This window comes from Protopterus annectens, chromosome 2.part1 (genome assembly GCF_019279795.1).
Source record: "Protopterus annectens isolate FY-2018-M chromosome 2.part1, PAN1.0, whole genome shotgun sequence".
Taxonomy (NCBI): Eukaryota; Metazoa; Chordata; order Ceratodontiformes; family Protopteridae; genus Protopterus; species Protopterus annectens.
In genome coordinates this window covers 907620258-907635359 of record NC_056729.1, presented here as the reverse complement: position 1 = coordinate 907635359, position 15102 = coordinate 907620258, and the positions used below count along the sequence as shown (strand labels likewise).

The following is a 15102-nucleotide window of genomic DNA, read 5'->3' as shown; positions in this document are numbered from 1 at the left end:
TTTTGAGTATAACTCCTACTATTTATGTTGTTCTACTGTTGTCGATCGCTCAAAAAATAAAAAATAAAAAAAACTTTTGTCTCAAATAATTAGGGTTAGTCCCCCTTATGCAAATGGCTTAACAAATTCTGTCTTGTGTATATCAATGCTACATGTTTCTCTCTCATTTTAGCAATACCTTTGTATAGGAATTTTCCCCTGATGTATTTTTGTTGGCTGTTCTACTAGCATTGTTTTTTACTACTTTTTTTTTACTAATTTTACTATTCTGTTAGTGGAGCTTTTCTCCCTCGGCCTCTACTGAAAATGGACATGCATCCAGCTAGACTAGCCCAGTCAACAAATGTAAAATAAATAAAATAAAATAAAAATGTCAGAATACTGTAAATGTAGCTCTAATCTGTGTTAGTAACTTAGATATAGCACTTTGCTGTTCTTTTATAGGTTTGTTTACTGAGTGATGCCATAGTAGATAGCATAGAGTACACGCAGTGCTGTATCGTAGGAAAATAGAAGGATACAGACACTTTAATGAAGAAATTGAGGACAAAGACAGAACACTGCAAAATTAAAAAAAAAAAGGGCTGACATTACTATTCTTCATTACAGCCTGGTATTCAATGTCTAGGGTCGTCGCATACATTCATAGATTCACAGGTGTTTAGCAGGCTAATGACCACAAAGCCTTTTTAAGCCTAGCCATGCACCACAAATTTCTCACAAGTTCTTGTGCCCTTGATAGGTGTAAGCAGAGGCCTGAGAAATTAATCATTTATAGGTTGCTTTTGGTCAATAGAGACAAAGGTTCCAAAGCAGGGATGAATTTACTACTCCCCATCCAATTGTCCAAGGTACACTTGAATTGGGTTAGGGAGGAACTCTGCTTCACTTGGATGGGGAGCCTGTTCCACAGATAGGGTAGTCTCTGGGATGCATACCTATCTCTCCAGCAGGTCCTATTTATATCACAGGTAAGTTTTAAGTCTTTTGAATGGGTAATTCTGGTGCTGTTTGGCTTATGCATATAGAGGAGGTCTGTCAAATTGGGGTCTTACAATGCCCTGTTTGCCAGGCATAGACCTCTCCTCAGCAGCCTGTAGGAGACAGAATACAGGGATACAGCCTTGACGCAGTCTGCATAGGACATGTTACTTATGCCCTGTATTCTTTTAGTGAGGAATCTCTGTGGATGTTCCAATTGTTGGACATACTTGATTAGGTAGACACCTAAGGGAACATTATGCTCAATGATAGGCCTAATGAATGCCAAACACAGTGGAACAAAGACTTTCTTGGAACTAAAGCCATACCTTTGTTTATAAGTTCAACAACATAGAACGATTTTGTCAGTATTGTAGACACATGATGGTCAAAGGCTAGATTACTGTATTTGTGTGTCCCCAAGTACCTGACTACTGGGTCAAATCTTTGGGGTGTGTTGTCAACATGATAGTTACCAGGGGTGGATGACTTCTACTATTATGCATTTCTCATCATTTAGTTTTAGTCCATGGCTCTCACGCCAGTTAATTGTCTGTGTCAGCCATTCTGGAGAATATTTCTGTCAGTGGGGGATTTAATGACAACTCCTAATTTGCAGTCATCTGCAAATGTAATTGGCCAGAGGGCAATGACATTGGCCTTGGGGGTAGAACATTTGGCTATAAGCCACAACGCTAGTTCCGTGCATTGTGAATGCAGTGTCTCCCACTTCTTGGCTTGTCTCATTCATTATGCCCCTTAAATGGTGGGACCACTTATACATCCTACAGACCTTCAGCTAATTCCCACAGTCACTGTGCATCTCTAAGTATGTCAGTTAATCACACAGTGGTCTGAGCTGCACCCTGGAAAAAAGGACTAATACAACACCTTAAATAGTTAACCACATAAAAAATATGAAAGACTTAGAATGACACAGCCATGTTACTGCAAAACACAGAGAAATCTACTCTAATTAAATCAGTAGTTGACTGTTTCTGAGCTTACAGCTGCATCAATGCAGTAATACTGCCGGTGATGGTAGGAGGTACTGCCAGCCATACCAGGGAGAAGTAGGGCAGTAGATGTAGGACTTGTACCGGCACAGCTAGCTGGAATTTTGCAAATAATTGTATGTCATTAGTACATTAAACTGATCTGTACAGATGCTTGTGCTTAAAGTGTATTTGCAAGCTTTGCTTGTGTTAATTGTGTAAAATGTATCAGCAGTGCACCCTGCTTAAATGAACAGAAATGTACATGTATTATGGTATCTGAATTAAATGTATATGTTTTAATAGAGGACACTGGTACAGCAATGGTTATCCAGCTGGCTTATTTTAAGAAAAATAAGAGAAATGTAAATGAGCTGTTACATCATTAAATGGCAGCCCACAGTGCTGAGTAGGACCAGAGATGCTACAGTAGGTCTGTGAGCAGCCATTATCTGTTAGATTTTGGAAAGGAGAGGGGGAAGTGCTGTAAATGGCTCTGCCTCCTAGGCATTGCCATAAAAGCTCTAAATGTGTACTGTAGCAGTCTGCTAAAGTCCTATCTCAAACTCCAAAGGAGATACTGTGGGAACCTTGAGTCAAGTGACCAGATGAGGTCATTCTGCAAGTCATCCTGGATATTATATTTTACAGGGAGTAATCTCAGAGTATAGAGTCTTCTGTTTGGGAGCCTAATTAGAAAGACTGCTCACATATTTCATCTTGCCTTGCCCATGTAAGTTATTAGGCAACAGTATAATTCTCTTAGATTCAGTCAGGAATACAGTGAAGCTTAAAAACCAAAAAAATGAGCACTAAATGTTGCGAATCCTCAGAAACAGTTTATTGAAATAAAAGCGCTTTCGTCAATTCAATTGACTTTTTCAGACCAAGAAAACATCATTCAAAATAGGTTTAAATAATGAATACTGTACAATAATTGGTTCTCCTTCCACCAATAATATAACCTGAAATTCCTGTTCATGAATATTTAATACAACTCATGAATATTAACTAATAAATACATGCTATTCATTGACACCCCAAAGACATGTTCTTGTAATGCAATATTTTCAAAAAATATAAAATTTTTTGTTTAAAAAATTATATGAAAATCGACCTGAAGTCTTGAAAAGATTACTGCAATATATACAAACATTCAAAAATGCCCTCATTAATTTAAAAATGTTAAAATACATGTATTATTACATATTATATATGGATAGAAATAATAATAATAGAACTATGATATTATTGGTGGAAGGAAAACCAATTATTGTACAGCATTGAATTGACGAAAGCACTAACTTTTATTTCAATAAACTGTTTCTGAGGATTCGCAACATTTAGTGCTCATTTTTTATTTTTTTTAGTTTCGTTTTGAGCACTATTGCACCATTTGTTTGATACAGTGAAGCTTAGTTTAGAGATTGTTTTTCTTTATTTGCATGAATCTGTCAATGTTGTTTTCAATATTTTCTGTGATTTGAGCTCTATGGATTACTATAAATATATATTCAGTATTTTCATGTACTTTTATTATTTAATATTAAATATATTTAAAACTTTTACTGTGACTGATCCTTGTAGATAGTACTTAACCTTTGAGAGTACTTATATTTATTTGGTGACACTGTATGGGCCATTCCAGAAGGCCTAGCAGCTTTGGTGAACTAATATTTGTACTAGTATTAACATCACACAGTATAATTGGACACCCTTTGTTAAGGGCCTTAAAGTAGCTGATTGCTGAGTGTCTGATGGCAGTGAATCTACCTTACAGTGTGGGCAGCAGGGGGCACAGCTAGTAAACCTGTGCCAGCATTTCCCAAGTGTGTGTGTGTGTGTGTGTGTGTGTGTGTGTGTGTGTGTGTGTCTGTGTGTGTGTGTGTGTGTGTGTGTATGCATGTGTGTGTGAAAATTAAATCTCTCAGGGGGTGTGTCTGTCAGTTACTTGGGTCAGGGACATGAAGCACTGGGTTTACAAAGAGGGTGCAGAAGGACTTGGCTTGGACACTCGGCTAAGGATCTAAGCCTACAGCTGTACCTGTGGGTAGTCTTAATGGGGATCTGGAGGGTGACAGATATAGAGACATCCAGACCCTGGACTGAGTGTGTTCCCTGTGTGCTCTTAAGGGAAACTGTACTTGATGCAGACAGGCCTGCATCTGGAAATACTGACTGTATCCATTTGTATTCCAAGTGCACATCCCCCTCCAGTGTCAGTGATGAGGATTCAGGCTCCTTGATTACTGGCCCAGCGTGGAGATGACACATAGTGGTGTCCATCACATATTGGCAGCAGTGGTGACCGTCACACTGCCCTCAAATAATATCTGGGCACTTGTGTCCATTTTGTTATTTTACTTTATTCATTAATGCAGTTTAAGCACATTCATTGTCTCATAATCACAATTAGAAGGAAACCACTCTACTACCTGACTATTTAACTAATTCTCTAAAATAAAAGCTACCATCCCAAATAAACACCTTGAGTGATAACACTATTTTTTTAGAAAGAAAATTTGTAGAGTACATCACCTGTCGTTATGAATGGTCACCCTTCAATGAGAGATACCATTTGCCTGATCAGCTAGAACCATATTCTGCAGAAAATAATACTACCTCTTCACATGCCATACATTAAGCGACCAGTAATGTCCTACAGGGTGTGTGTTACTGTGTAAACAGCCCACACCCAGGGGGGTTCCAAGGCCTGATGCCTTAGATGGAGGGCCTCTACACCCCTGGAAGGGTGTTATTTACACAAATAACAAGCACCCTGGAGGGCATTATTGCACTTAGAGAATGAGCTACCTGTTAAATTGTTTTGTATTTGTTTGTTTTTGTTTTGTTTATATATATATATATATATATATATATATATATATATATATATATATATATATATATATATATATATATATATATATATATATATTATATACATTTGATGTAAAATAGTTCCTCCAACTAATGTTTCAAACTTAATGTTGTTGGTGGAAGTATTTTCCATCCAAAATACAAGTTTGGTAATTATCTGATGTCTACACATACAAACATTTAGAAGCAGTGCACTTTGAAAAACACAGGATTAAAATCAGTTAATAACACCAGCTGTTGAAAGTTTCTTACCTACATACTGCTCAGTTTTCCAGATTTTTCATAGAATATCCACATTTTTACCTAGTTTTTGTTGACAACTTCCTCGTACAATTTGTGGTTTGCTGGCAAATCACTGGGGGTTGAAGTCACTAACTACTGACACTCATTTGAGTTTCAGACTTCATTTCCTTCAGAAAAATGCATGCTAACACAAACCATGTTGCTAGCTACTTTATAATTTTATAAGAGCAATATAACTGTACATTACTGGAAATGTTATTAACTACTTTTTGTTTTTTCTCTATTCTTAATGTTTTACATGGAAGCATTCTTGTAAATATTGTATATTTGTTTGGTGTGATAGTTAGTGATATTAGTTAGTAATCCTTTGTTTTATATTTTTTCTCTTAAAATTTTGTGTTTGTTTTTACTTGTGTATGAAAATAATATAACAATAAAGATTTATTATGGAAAAAAAAAATACGTCCCTAGTTTTGAGCCTTTGTTTTCTACGTTATTTTAGGCTTTATCCAGACTTTTTGAGCTAAGAGATTAAGAGGTATGCCGCCCTCTTAATTTTAAATAACTGCTGCAGCCACTAATCAACTGATTAAGCTCTCTCACACACACACACACACACACACACACACACACACACACACACACACACACACACTTCCACTTTCATGCATTTAAGAATGCACACGCATACAGAAACATAAACACACACACACATGCACACACGTTTTTCTATTTTTTTTTAAATTATCTGTTTCTTTTAATTTTACACTTGCTGAACAGCAAAAGTGATGCTTAGCAAGTGTGAAATAATGGTGGCCATTAGCTTTCTCTGCCTCAGCTTAACATGCTGCTGTGACTCAGCAGACTCGTTTTTCAGTGGGCATTACCTGTACATTAACATCCTGCTGAAACATTTCTCCTATCACAGTGCCAATGAATTGTTTACATGAACTCAGGTACTCAGTTCATAAACTGAAAAACCACACTGCTACTGGCCAGCACAAGGTAGATATGATAGAAAGAACGGCAATGCATTTTAAATTGCTGTTGGGCATGTCATATAAATACACCTTACTGATCTATGCAAAAGAGTTGAACAATTTTTATGTTCAATTTGCCATAAGAGTTTTTGTACACATCAAGCCTCTCTGAATGTTGACAAAGTGTACATTAACTGAAATCTTTGCTGAAATGTTTAGTGGAAGATGTCTAATTGACACAGAATGACAGTTACATAGTAATCCTTTTTTTTTTTTTGCATCACAGAAGCTAATGTAACTATCTTATTTATTATACACTTCACTTGAAAGGCTGTAAGGTCAATAAAAGTATATTCAACTTTCTGTATTACTGCAAATTTGATATTGGTAAGACAAATATGTCACTGATATCAAAAGTTGGAAAGATAATCACTGGGAGTTATTTGATACATTCAGACGGAAATCCTACAAAGAAAGGTGATAACAAAATTTGTAAAAAGTATAACATAGCATTAACAAGTAACCATCAGCTGAAATATGTTAAAAAGAGTACTTGTATTTCTTAAAAGCCTGACACCCTGTTGAGTGGTATCAATAAGAAAAGTTACCTTACACTAGAACTGCATACCGGTATGTTTCTTACCTCTAATGTACTCTTTCACATCGTGGATTTTAGAAATTGGGTTGTTGTTTCTGAACATGTACATGTTAAATGGAACTGGATCTTTTCCAACATTCTTCCAGATGTTGATATCTGGTGTTGTCCATCGTCCTGCCAGGATGTCATAGTCTCTTTCGCCAAAATGAATTAACTTGGTCAGTGGATCATAAAGGCCACCATGAAATCCTATTACAAGATGGAAGTCAGGGTTAGAGTCAAAGTAGATCTCTCCATAAGCAGTGTACTGAATTTGTTTAATCAACAAACCATTCCTGTCAAAAACAGCCAGGGGTGTTCCAGTGTTATCTGAGGCGATGTAATACTCTTCGGTAGTACTGACCTCCATGGCAAACAGGTGACCCTGAAGGTCATAATAAAGCGAGCTGATTTCTGAACTTGAATGGTTATACACATGTGTAACTCTAGCTGGGTAATTAAGGTCAGCATAGAAAAACTGAAGATGCTGCCCAAGACTGGTTTTGCTGGAAACTCTACGACCAAGTCCATCATATCGGTAAATAACTGTCCATCCACTGCCTTTACTATACACGCGGGTCAGCAAGCCTTTGGAGTTGTATTCAAAAACTTCAGTTCCTCTTTGGTGTAGGAATCCATCTTCATCAAGTCTGTATTGGACATCACCTAAACGAGTAATTCTATCTCTAAGGTCATAGCGAAGTGGAGTCAGGCGGGCACTATTGCTTGGATTTAGCAAGTGCAAGTTTCCATTCAGATCATAATTATATCGCCAGACTATTTTATCATTCAGATATACTGTCTGAAGCTGCCCATCTACGTCATATTCATAGGCATACTTTGTAGTGTTGGCAAATGGACCAATTTTAATCTCCCTTTTAGTCACTCGCCCCATGTTATCATACTGTATTGTTATCCAGTACATCAAAGACCTGAATATTTCATACTGGATTTCCTTAATGCGACCATGTGCATCAAAGTGCTTTGTATATGCCATCACAGCTGTTGAAATGATTTGATTGATATCATAGTAAATAACTCCAAACCTTCCAAACTGCTCAACCTTTCCTGAAATACCATCAAACTGGTACAGATCAATAGGCAACGGTGTTTCATTAATTACACTTTGCATGCTCGTCACTCGGAAGTTGTTGTCATAGCTATAGTCAAAGCGAGCATTCACCATTCCATCCTCGCTGAAGCGAAAAATTTGCCTGTCAATCAGTGGACCAATTTGCCTGTACCTAATGGTGCAGATAAATCCTTCACTCTGTAGGTTGACTGTTTTTAGGACCCCTGCTGTTTCATCATAGCTAAAACTAACTCTTGTGCTGTCATACAAAATTTCTGAGAGCTTTGTTTCTCGTCGGTATTTGTACAAAACTCTTCTACCTGTTCCCAGGTATGCAATTTGTAAAAGCTGTCCCTGCTCACTGTAGTCCACTATCACAGATGCATTGCTTTCTGGGGGGCTGTATATATTCCTGTAATATCCAATAGATCGTATAGTTTGCATTGTATGCCTGGCAACACTGGGCATAGTTATTGCAGACAGACGGTCTAATAAATCGTATTCAAAGATGTACTGACGCTGACTGTGAAGAAGCAGTACCATTGACTAGGAAAAAAAGAAAGAAAGCAAGCTAATTATGCATTTAGAAATTAAAATGTAAATTTTGTGACAACAGAAATTAACATTTCTTTGAAGAATCATTCCCTTTTTAATTGAGCTATCCTTGACCAGCAAGTCCTTAGTGCTGCCCTGCTTAATGTACTACGATGTATCATTATGAAGAGTTTTGCAGCTATTAGCTATAGCTTGTTAATGTGCCACCCCTTGTATTATGACTGCCTCAATATGATGTCAAGCATGCTTAACAAAAAGCAGCAGGCTATCAAGCCATTTGGATAGAACCCATGTGTCACCTGAACTGTGCTTCTGTATGGAGCAGAAAAGTCATCTGAAGTGAGCTCGTGGTAATTACATTTTTTAGACACTTACCTCATATAATGCATAAATGCATTTCATTACTATCTGGTTGAAGGGATTAAAGTGAAGAAACATAATTAAAAGTTATAGTACCATTACAAAGGAAGTCTATAGCGCCTGAAGTACAGCACAGAGATCTGACAAGTGTGTTATTGTGCACATGATATCTACCATTTCTTGACATTGATTAAAAACATAGAAGTAAACCATAGTATAACTCCTAATACAACACATCCATCCAATTTAATATAAAAATGCTGAAAAGTTGTTCCACTTTGAGCATACCAGTTAAGTGGCAAATTGAAAGAGGGAATACTGCACAAACCAGTGCATTCTCAACAAGGGTGGCAGCCATGATATATCTGGGGAATCAGAGACTTGGCTCATGCTCTACTGCAGAGTCCTGATGCATATATTACCCTGCTGATGAGGTGTCATTGCTGACTGCTTTGTTTGTGCAAAGCATAGTAAGTGATTTAAATGGAACACAAGGCCATCACAGGTAAAGCATCTCCTGTCCCTAATGATGCAGGGAAGAAACATTATTGTGAACATTGTGATTAAGGGGAAAGATGACACTAGTTCTGCCAATTCAGTAATGTGTGGGCACCCAGCTGAAATATGTCACTATTGTAGGCATTCAGCTGAAATATGTCACTATGACTTCCTAGCTGAGAAAATGCAGTTTACAAAAATAACAGTGCAGCAAATGTCCTCCACATAAATAAGAAACAGTGGTCTCAAAGAATTCTGCTGTTACGTTAGAGGCAATTATAGTAGCTCAGAAAATGCTTCTTAACTTCCAGGGTGTAGCACATTACCAGTTACAGATAGCATAAGCTCATAGGGAGGAAACTCAAAAATGGTTACATGTATCTTAACATAAAAAAATCCAAAGGGAAGTTGTACAGCAAATGAGGCAGTAAGGGAGATGAATGTCCAGGTAACATTTTTGTCAGGATCTTTTGTGAGGCACTGGCAAACTATGTTTTGGCTGAAGTAATCCCACCTTCAGAAACAGAAGAGTAGGGAATATAAGTGAAATACTGACAAATGTAACCCTGACTTTAGTACTGGCTATTGGCCTGCATTTGTCCACAACAGACTTAAAAAAAAAAAAAAAAAAAGAAAAAAGTCACGGGCATTCAGAACTGCCATATAGCTGAAAACACCTGACATCCTTTAACGGATCATTTGCATACATCACATGTACCTCTAATACAAGAGGTTTTAGGAATCACACAGTGGAAACTCTAGCTTGGCTAGATTTTTCTTTTAGTTTATACTATAACCAGTAGCACAATGACAAGCAGTTACTTTTCCAAGAGAAAAATGGGTAGAAACTTAATTAAGCTTTTGACAAGAGGGCTTTGGCATGTTTACATGATAGATTTTTAACAATGTTGGCCATAGATTAGACCAGCACTTCGTCAAGTCATTTTTCTGGACACTTCCAGAGCCACAAATAGGAGCTTGGGAGTATATTCCAGGGTAAGCACTTTAGTAGGCATGTTACAAAATGGCTGACAGTAAACAAGCTGCAGTAATATTGGCAGCAAAGTGAAATAAAAAATGAAGTGTAGCAGTGGTGGTGCTGCGGTAGCGTTGTCGCCTCATAGTAAGACACTGACCGGTTCAATTCTCAGCTAGAGCGTTTTCTGCATGGAGACATGCGTGAATGGGCATACCTTCGTTGAAGGTTGTGTGTTAGGGCTGGCAATTGAGCACGTAAAAATCAACTGCCAATCATTAGCGGACTGGAGTTCCGCTGTGGCGACCCCTAACCGGGAAAAGCCGAAAGACATAACAACAACACATGAAGATTATTGCCAGCCAAAAACTGGGTTACTCAACATCAATAAAAATCTATAAATACGTAATACACTTAACTGTTTTATAACAGAAAGGAGAAGGGAGGAAATGAACACTGGGAAGGACATGCTAACAAAGAGAAAACGTTGTCGTCCTGCAAAGATTAAAGAAAGGTAAAGTGTGCACAATAAGTAAGAATTTCCAAAGTCACTGTTGGAAGCATATTTTAGCATCAGCTATATAGTACAATCCTCAATAGCACATTACATTGCTTTTCTATGTTAATCATACCCTCTAAATTGCACCTCTGACATTATAACACTGAAAATGGTATGAACCTAAAAATGACCTCTGAAATCTCTTACTGATTACAGAATGGCATAAAGTACAGTTTTGTACCTACCATAAATGTAGATGTCCGATAGGTATGCATCTGCAGTCCTTACATATGGGTTGTCCTGCCTCAGGCAGCCCTTCGGTCGGCCGGATTCCAAAGTCTGGGTCTGGCGTCGGCTGATGTCGCCCTTTCCCCGACGTCAGAGCGCCTGGGGTATAAAAGCGTCAGCCGGCGCCATCTTCCTCAGTTTTTCTTGCCCCAGATGCCAGGTGCCCTCTAAGCAAGGCTAAATTTGGAGAGATGCAAAAAATTCCAAACATGCACAATAAAATAAAACAAATACACCATAATAGATAACCCCAGCTAGCTATAAGAGGGATAAGTACCTAAGAAATACCACAGAGGGGAAGGAGGGAGGGTAAACCTGACTGCAGATGCATACCTATCGGACATCTACATTTATGGTAGGTACAAAACTGTACTATGTCCTTCAAGGATGCATCTGCAGTCCTTACATATGGGTAGAATACCATAGCCAAGCTGGGGGTGGTAGGATCTAAGAAAAGGATGGTGTAGCTAAAATGCCCTGCAGGACTGCCGTAGCAAAGCCTGCTCTGGATCTGGAATATAAAGGTAAATTGTAATGCTTGGAAAATGTATGCACGGAGCTCCATGTAGCAGCTTCTAAAATGTCTTTGGTAGCCACCCCTCTTAAGAAGGCTGTGGAGGTGACTGTGGCTCTGGTGGAATGAGTTTTGCCATGAAAAGAGTAGCAGAATCAAATGCAATTCCCTATCCATTTTGAAATTGTCTGTTTGGAAATTGCTTTTCCTTGTATACCAGCAGCATATGCTACAAAGAGCTGGTCAGTTTTTCTGTAAGACTTAGTTCTGTCCAAGTAGTAGCACAACTTTCTGTGAATGTCCAGGGTATGCAGAAGTTTCTCCCCCTTATTTTGTGGATTTGGAAAGAAGGTAGGCAGGTGAATAGCTTGGTTCAATGAGACCCTGGATACCACCTTTGGCATGAATGAAGGATTGGTTCTCAGAGAGACTCTGTCCTGATGAAAAATAAGAAATGGTTGTACTGCCATGCGGGCCTGCAATTCAGATACTCTTCTTGCTGAGGTTATGGCCAGAAGGAAGGCAGTCTTCCAAGACAGGAACTGTAGTTCTGAAGATGCTGCTGGTTCAAAGGGAGGTAGAGTTAACTTTTCCAACATGACGTTAAGGTCCCATGTAGGCACTGGTGGTTTCCTTGGAGGATTGATGTTTTTAATACCTCTTAGAAACTGTCTTAGGAGAGGATGAGAGAAGACAGGTGGATCAGTATTGTATTCTGCTGAAATTGCTGAAGCATGAATTTTTATGGAAGAGTAAGAAAGGCCACTGTGGAGCATTTCTGCCAAGTATTCCAGGATATGTGTCATGCTCATCACTGTCGCATCTAGGCCCTTTGCGGTGCTCCAAGTGCAGTATCTTTTCCATTTTGCTGAATATGCCTTTCTTGTGGAAGGCCTGCGAGCTTCCATGATGATATCCTTCACTCTCTTGGATAGCTTTTCCTGGTGAGGAGTCAAGGTATTCTCCAGGCTGTCAGCTGCAGGGTTTTCAGGCTGGAGTGCAGAGTTTTGTAATTGTGCTGTGTCAGAAGTAGTGACCATTGTGGTAGAGGCCACGGTTTCGTGCTTGACATGCTCCTTAACAGTGGGTACCAGTGCTGTCTTGGCCAGTTCGGAGCTATCAGAATCACTTTTGGCTGCTCTGTCCTGATTTTCAGCAAGACCTTGGTCATTAGTGGAAGAGGTGGAAATGCATACACTGTTAGAGTATTCCAGCTGAAATAGAGGGCGTCCACTTTCCATGCTTGTGGGTGGTATGTCCTTGAGCAGAATTTCTTCAGCTGATGGTTGTGGTGGGAGGCAAAAAGATCTATGTCGAGCCTGCCCCATGATTGTGTTATCTGAAGGAAGATGTCTGGGCGCAACATCCATTCGTGTGGATCCATGATATTCCTGCTTAGGCTGTCCGCCAATATATTGTCTTTTCCTGGCACAAACTGGGATTGCAGCTCTATATTGAGTTTTAGGGAAAGTTCCCAAAGATTCATTGCCAGCCTGCAAAGAGGCTAGGAATGGGTACCTCCTTGCTTGTTTATGTACCACATAAAGTACAGTTTTGTACCTACCATAAATGTAGATGTCCGAACTGGATAGCATCTGCAGTCATAACAAGTGGGTTGTCCTGTCGTCAGGCAGCCCTGCAGTCGGCCGGATTCCAAAGTCCGGGTCCGGCTTCGGCTGATGTCGCACTCCACCCGACGTCATCTCTGCTGGTCTTCGGGTATAAAAGCATCAGCCGACGCCATTTTCCTCAGTGTTTCTTGCCCCAGATGCCAGTAGCCCTCTTGCAGGGTAAAATTTGGATAGATGCCCATGTTTCCAAATAGATAGAGGTAAACACAACAATAAGCATATATGTACATATATACAAACAAATACACCATAAAAGACTCCCCCCAACAGCTAGCTATTAGGAGGGTAAACACCCTAGGAGTACCACAGAGGGGAAGGAGGGAGCGTAATCCTGACTGCAGATGCTATCCAGTTCGGACATCTACATTTATGGTAGGTACAAAACTGTACTATGTCCTTCATGGATGCATCTGCAGTCATAACAAGTGGGTAGAATACCATAGCCAACTAGGGAGGAGGATAAAGGTAGATTATGGTGTGTTTAAGATCCCTTGCAGTACAGCAGTGGCAAACCCTGCTCGGGATCTGGAATAAAGAGGCAAATTATAATGCTTGGCAAATGTATGCACGGAGGTCCAAGTAGCCGCCTCAATAATGTCTTTGGTTGCCACTCCTCGTAAGAAGGCTGTGGTAGTGGCTGTTGCCCTTGTAGAATGAGGTCTTATGTTCTGTGGAATTGGTTTTCCATGGAAGGAGTAACAGTATCGTATGCAATTTCCTATCCATTTGGAGATTGTCTGTTTGGAAATAGCTTTTCCTTCCTTCCTGTTGCATAGGCTACAAAAGTTGGTCAGTCTTTCTGCTATTTTTGTTCTGTCCAAGTAGTAGCGTAGCTGTCTATGTACATCCAAGGTATGCAGTATTCTTTCCCCTCTGTTTTGTGGGTTGGGAAAGAAGGAAGGTAGGTGGATTGCCTGGTTTAAAGATACTCTGGATACCACCTTAGGCATAAATGTAGGATTAGTCCTCAAGGACACTCTATCTTGGTGGAAGATTAGGAAGGGTTGCACTGCCATTAAGGCCTGTAGTTCTGAAACCCTCCTTGCTGAAGTAATTGCCAGTAGGAAAGCAGTTTTCCATGACAGGTGTTGTAGGTCTGCTGTTGCTGCTGGTTCAAAGGGTGCTAGTGTCAACTTTTCTAGCACAAAGTTTAAGTCCCAAGCTGGTAATGGTGGTTTCCTGGGAGGTTTTACATTCTTGATTCCTCTGAGGAACTGCCTGAGCAAAGGGTGCGAAAAAACAGGAGGATCAAAGCTGTATTCTGCTGAAATAGCTGATGCATGTATCTTGATGGAGGAGTAGGACAGGCCTGAATGAAGAAGTTCGGCCAGATACTCCAGAATGTTAGGCATATCTATGTTTGACACATCTTTTCCTCTTTCGGTACTCCAAATGACAAACCTTTTCCATTTTCCAGCATAGTTCTTTCTTGTTGAAGGTCTGCGTGCTTCAAGAATAATGTCTTTAACTCTTTGGGAAAGTTCTGGATTAGCTGCTGCTATGTGATGTTCCATGCAGTCAGTTGCAGCGTTTTTAGGTTTGGATGTATGATGCTGTAGTTGTTCTGAGTTAACATCAAAGGCATCAGGGGTATTGGCCACATGTTGTTCGAGACATGCTCTTCAGTAGTGGATACCAGTGTTGTCTTGGCCAGTTTGGGGCTATCAGGATTATCCTTGGACGTTCTTCCTTGATTTTTAGTAGTACCTTGTGTATCAGAGGAAGAGGAGGAAATGCATATGCTGTTAGGCCTTTCCAGTTGAAGGAGAGTGAGTCCACTTTCCATGCTAGTGGGTGGAATGTCCTCGTGCAGAATTTTTCGAGCTGGTGATTGAGAGGTGATGCGAATAGGTCTATCTGTGGCATTCCCCATTTCTTTGAGATGGTCTTGAAGATGTCCGGGTGCAGCTTCCATTCGTGGGCATCCAAAGTGGTTCTGCTTAGTATGTCTGCTAGAGTATTGTCTTTCCCGGTACAAATATTGCCTGTAACT

The 15102-nt window shown here is 39.6% G+C and overlaps 1 protein-coding gene across 11 annotated transcripts in view; it reads right to left on the bottom strand.

The window, feature by feature from the left end:
• The window catches only part of TENM3 (teneurin transmembrane protein 3), a 3803041-nt gene that overhangs the window by 71724 nt on the left and 3716215 nt on the right, over positions 1–15102 (bottom strand). For all 11 annotated transcript variants that reach the window (XM_044062527.1, XM_044062530.1, XM_044062531.1 and 8 more), the window contains one exon: positions 6723–8334. In XM_044062527.1, coding sequence (XP_043918462.1) covers positions 6723–8334 — 1612 coding nt within the window. The remainder of the gene's footprint in view (positions 1–6722; positions 8335–15102) is intronic.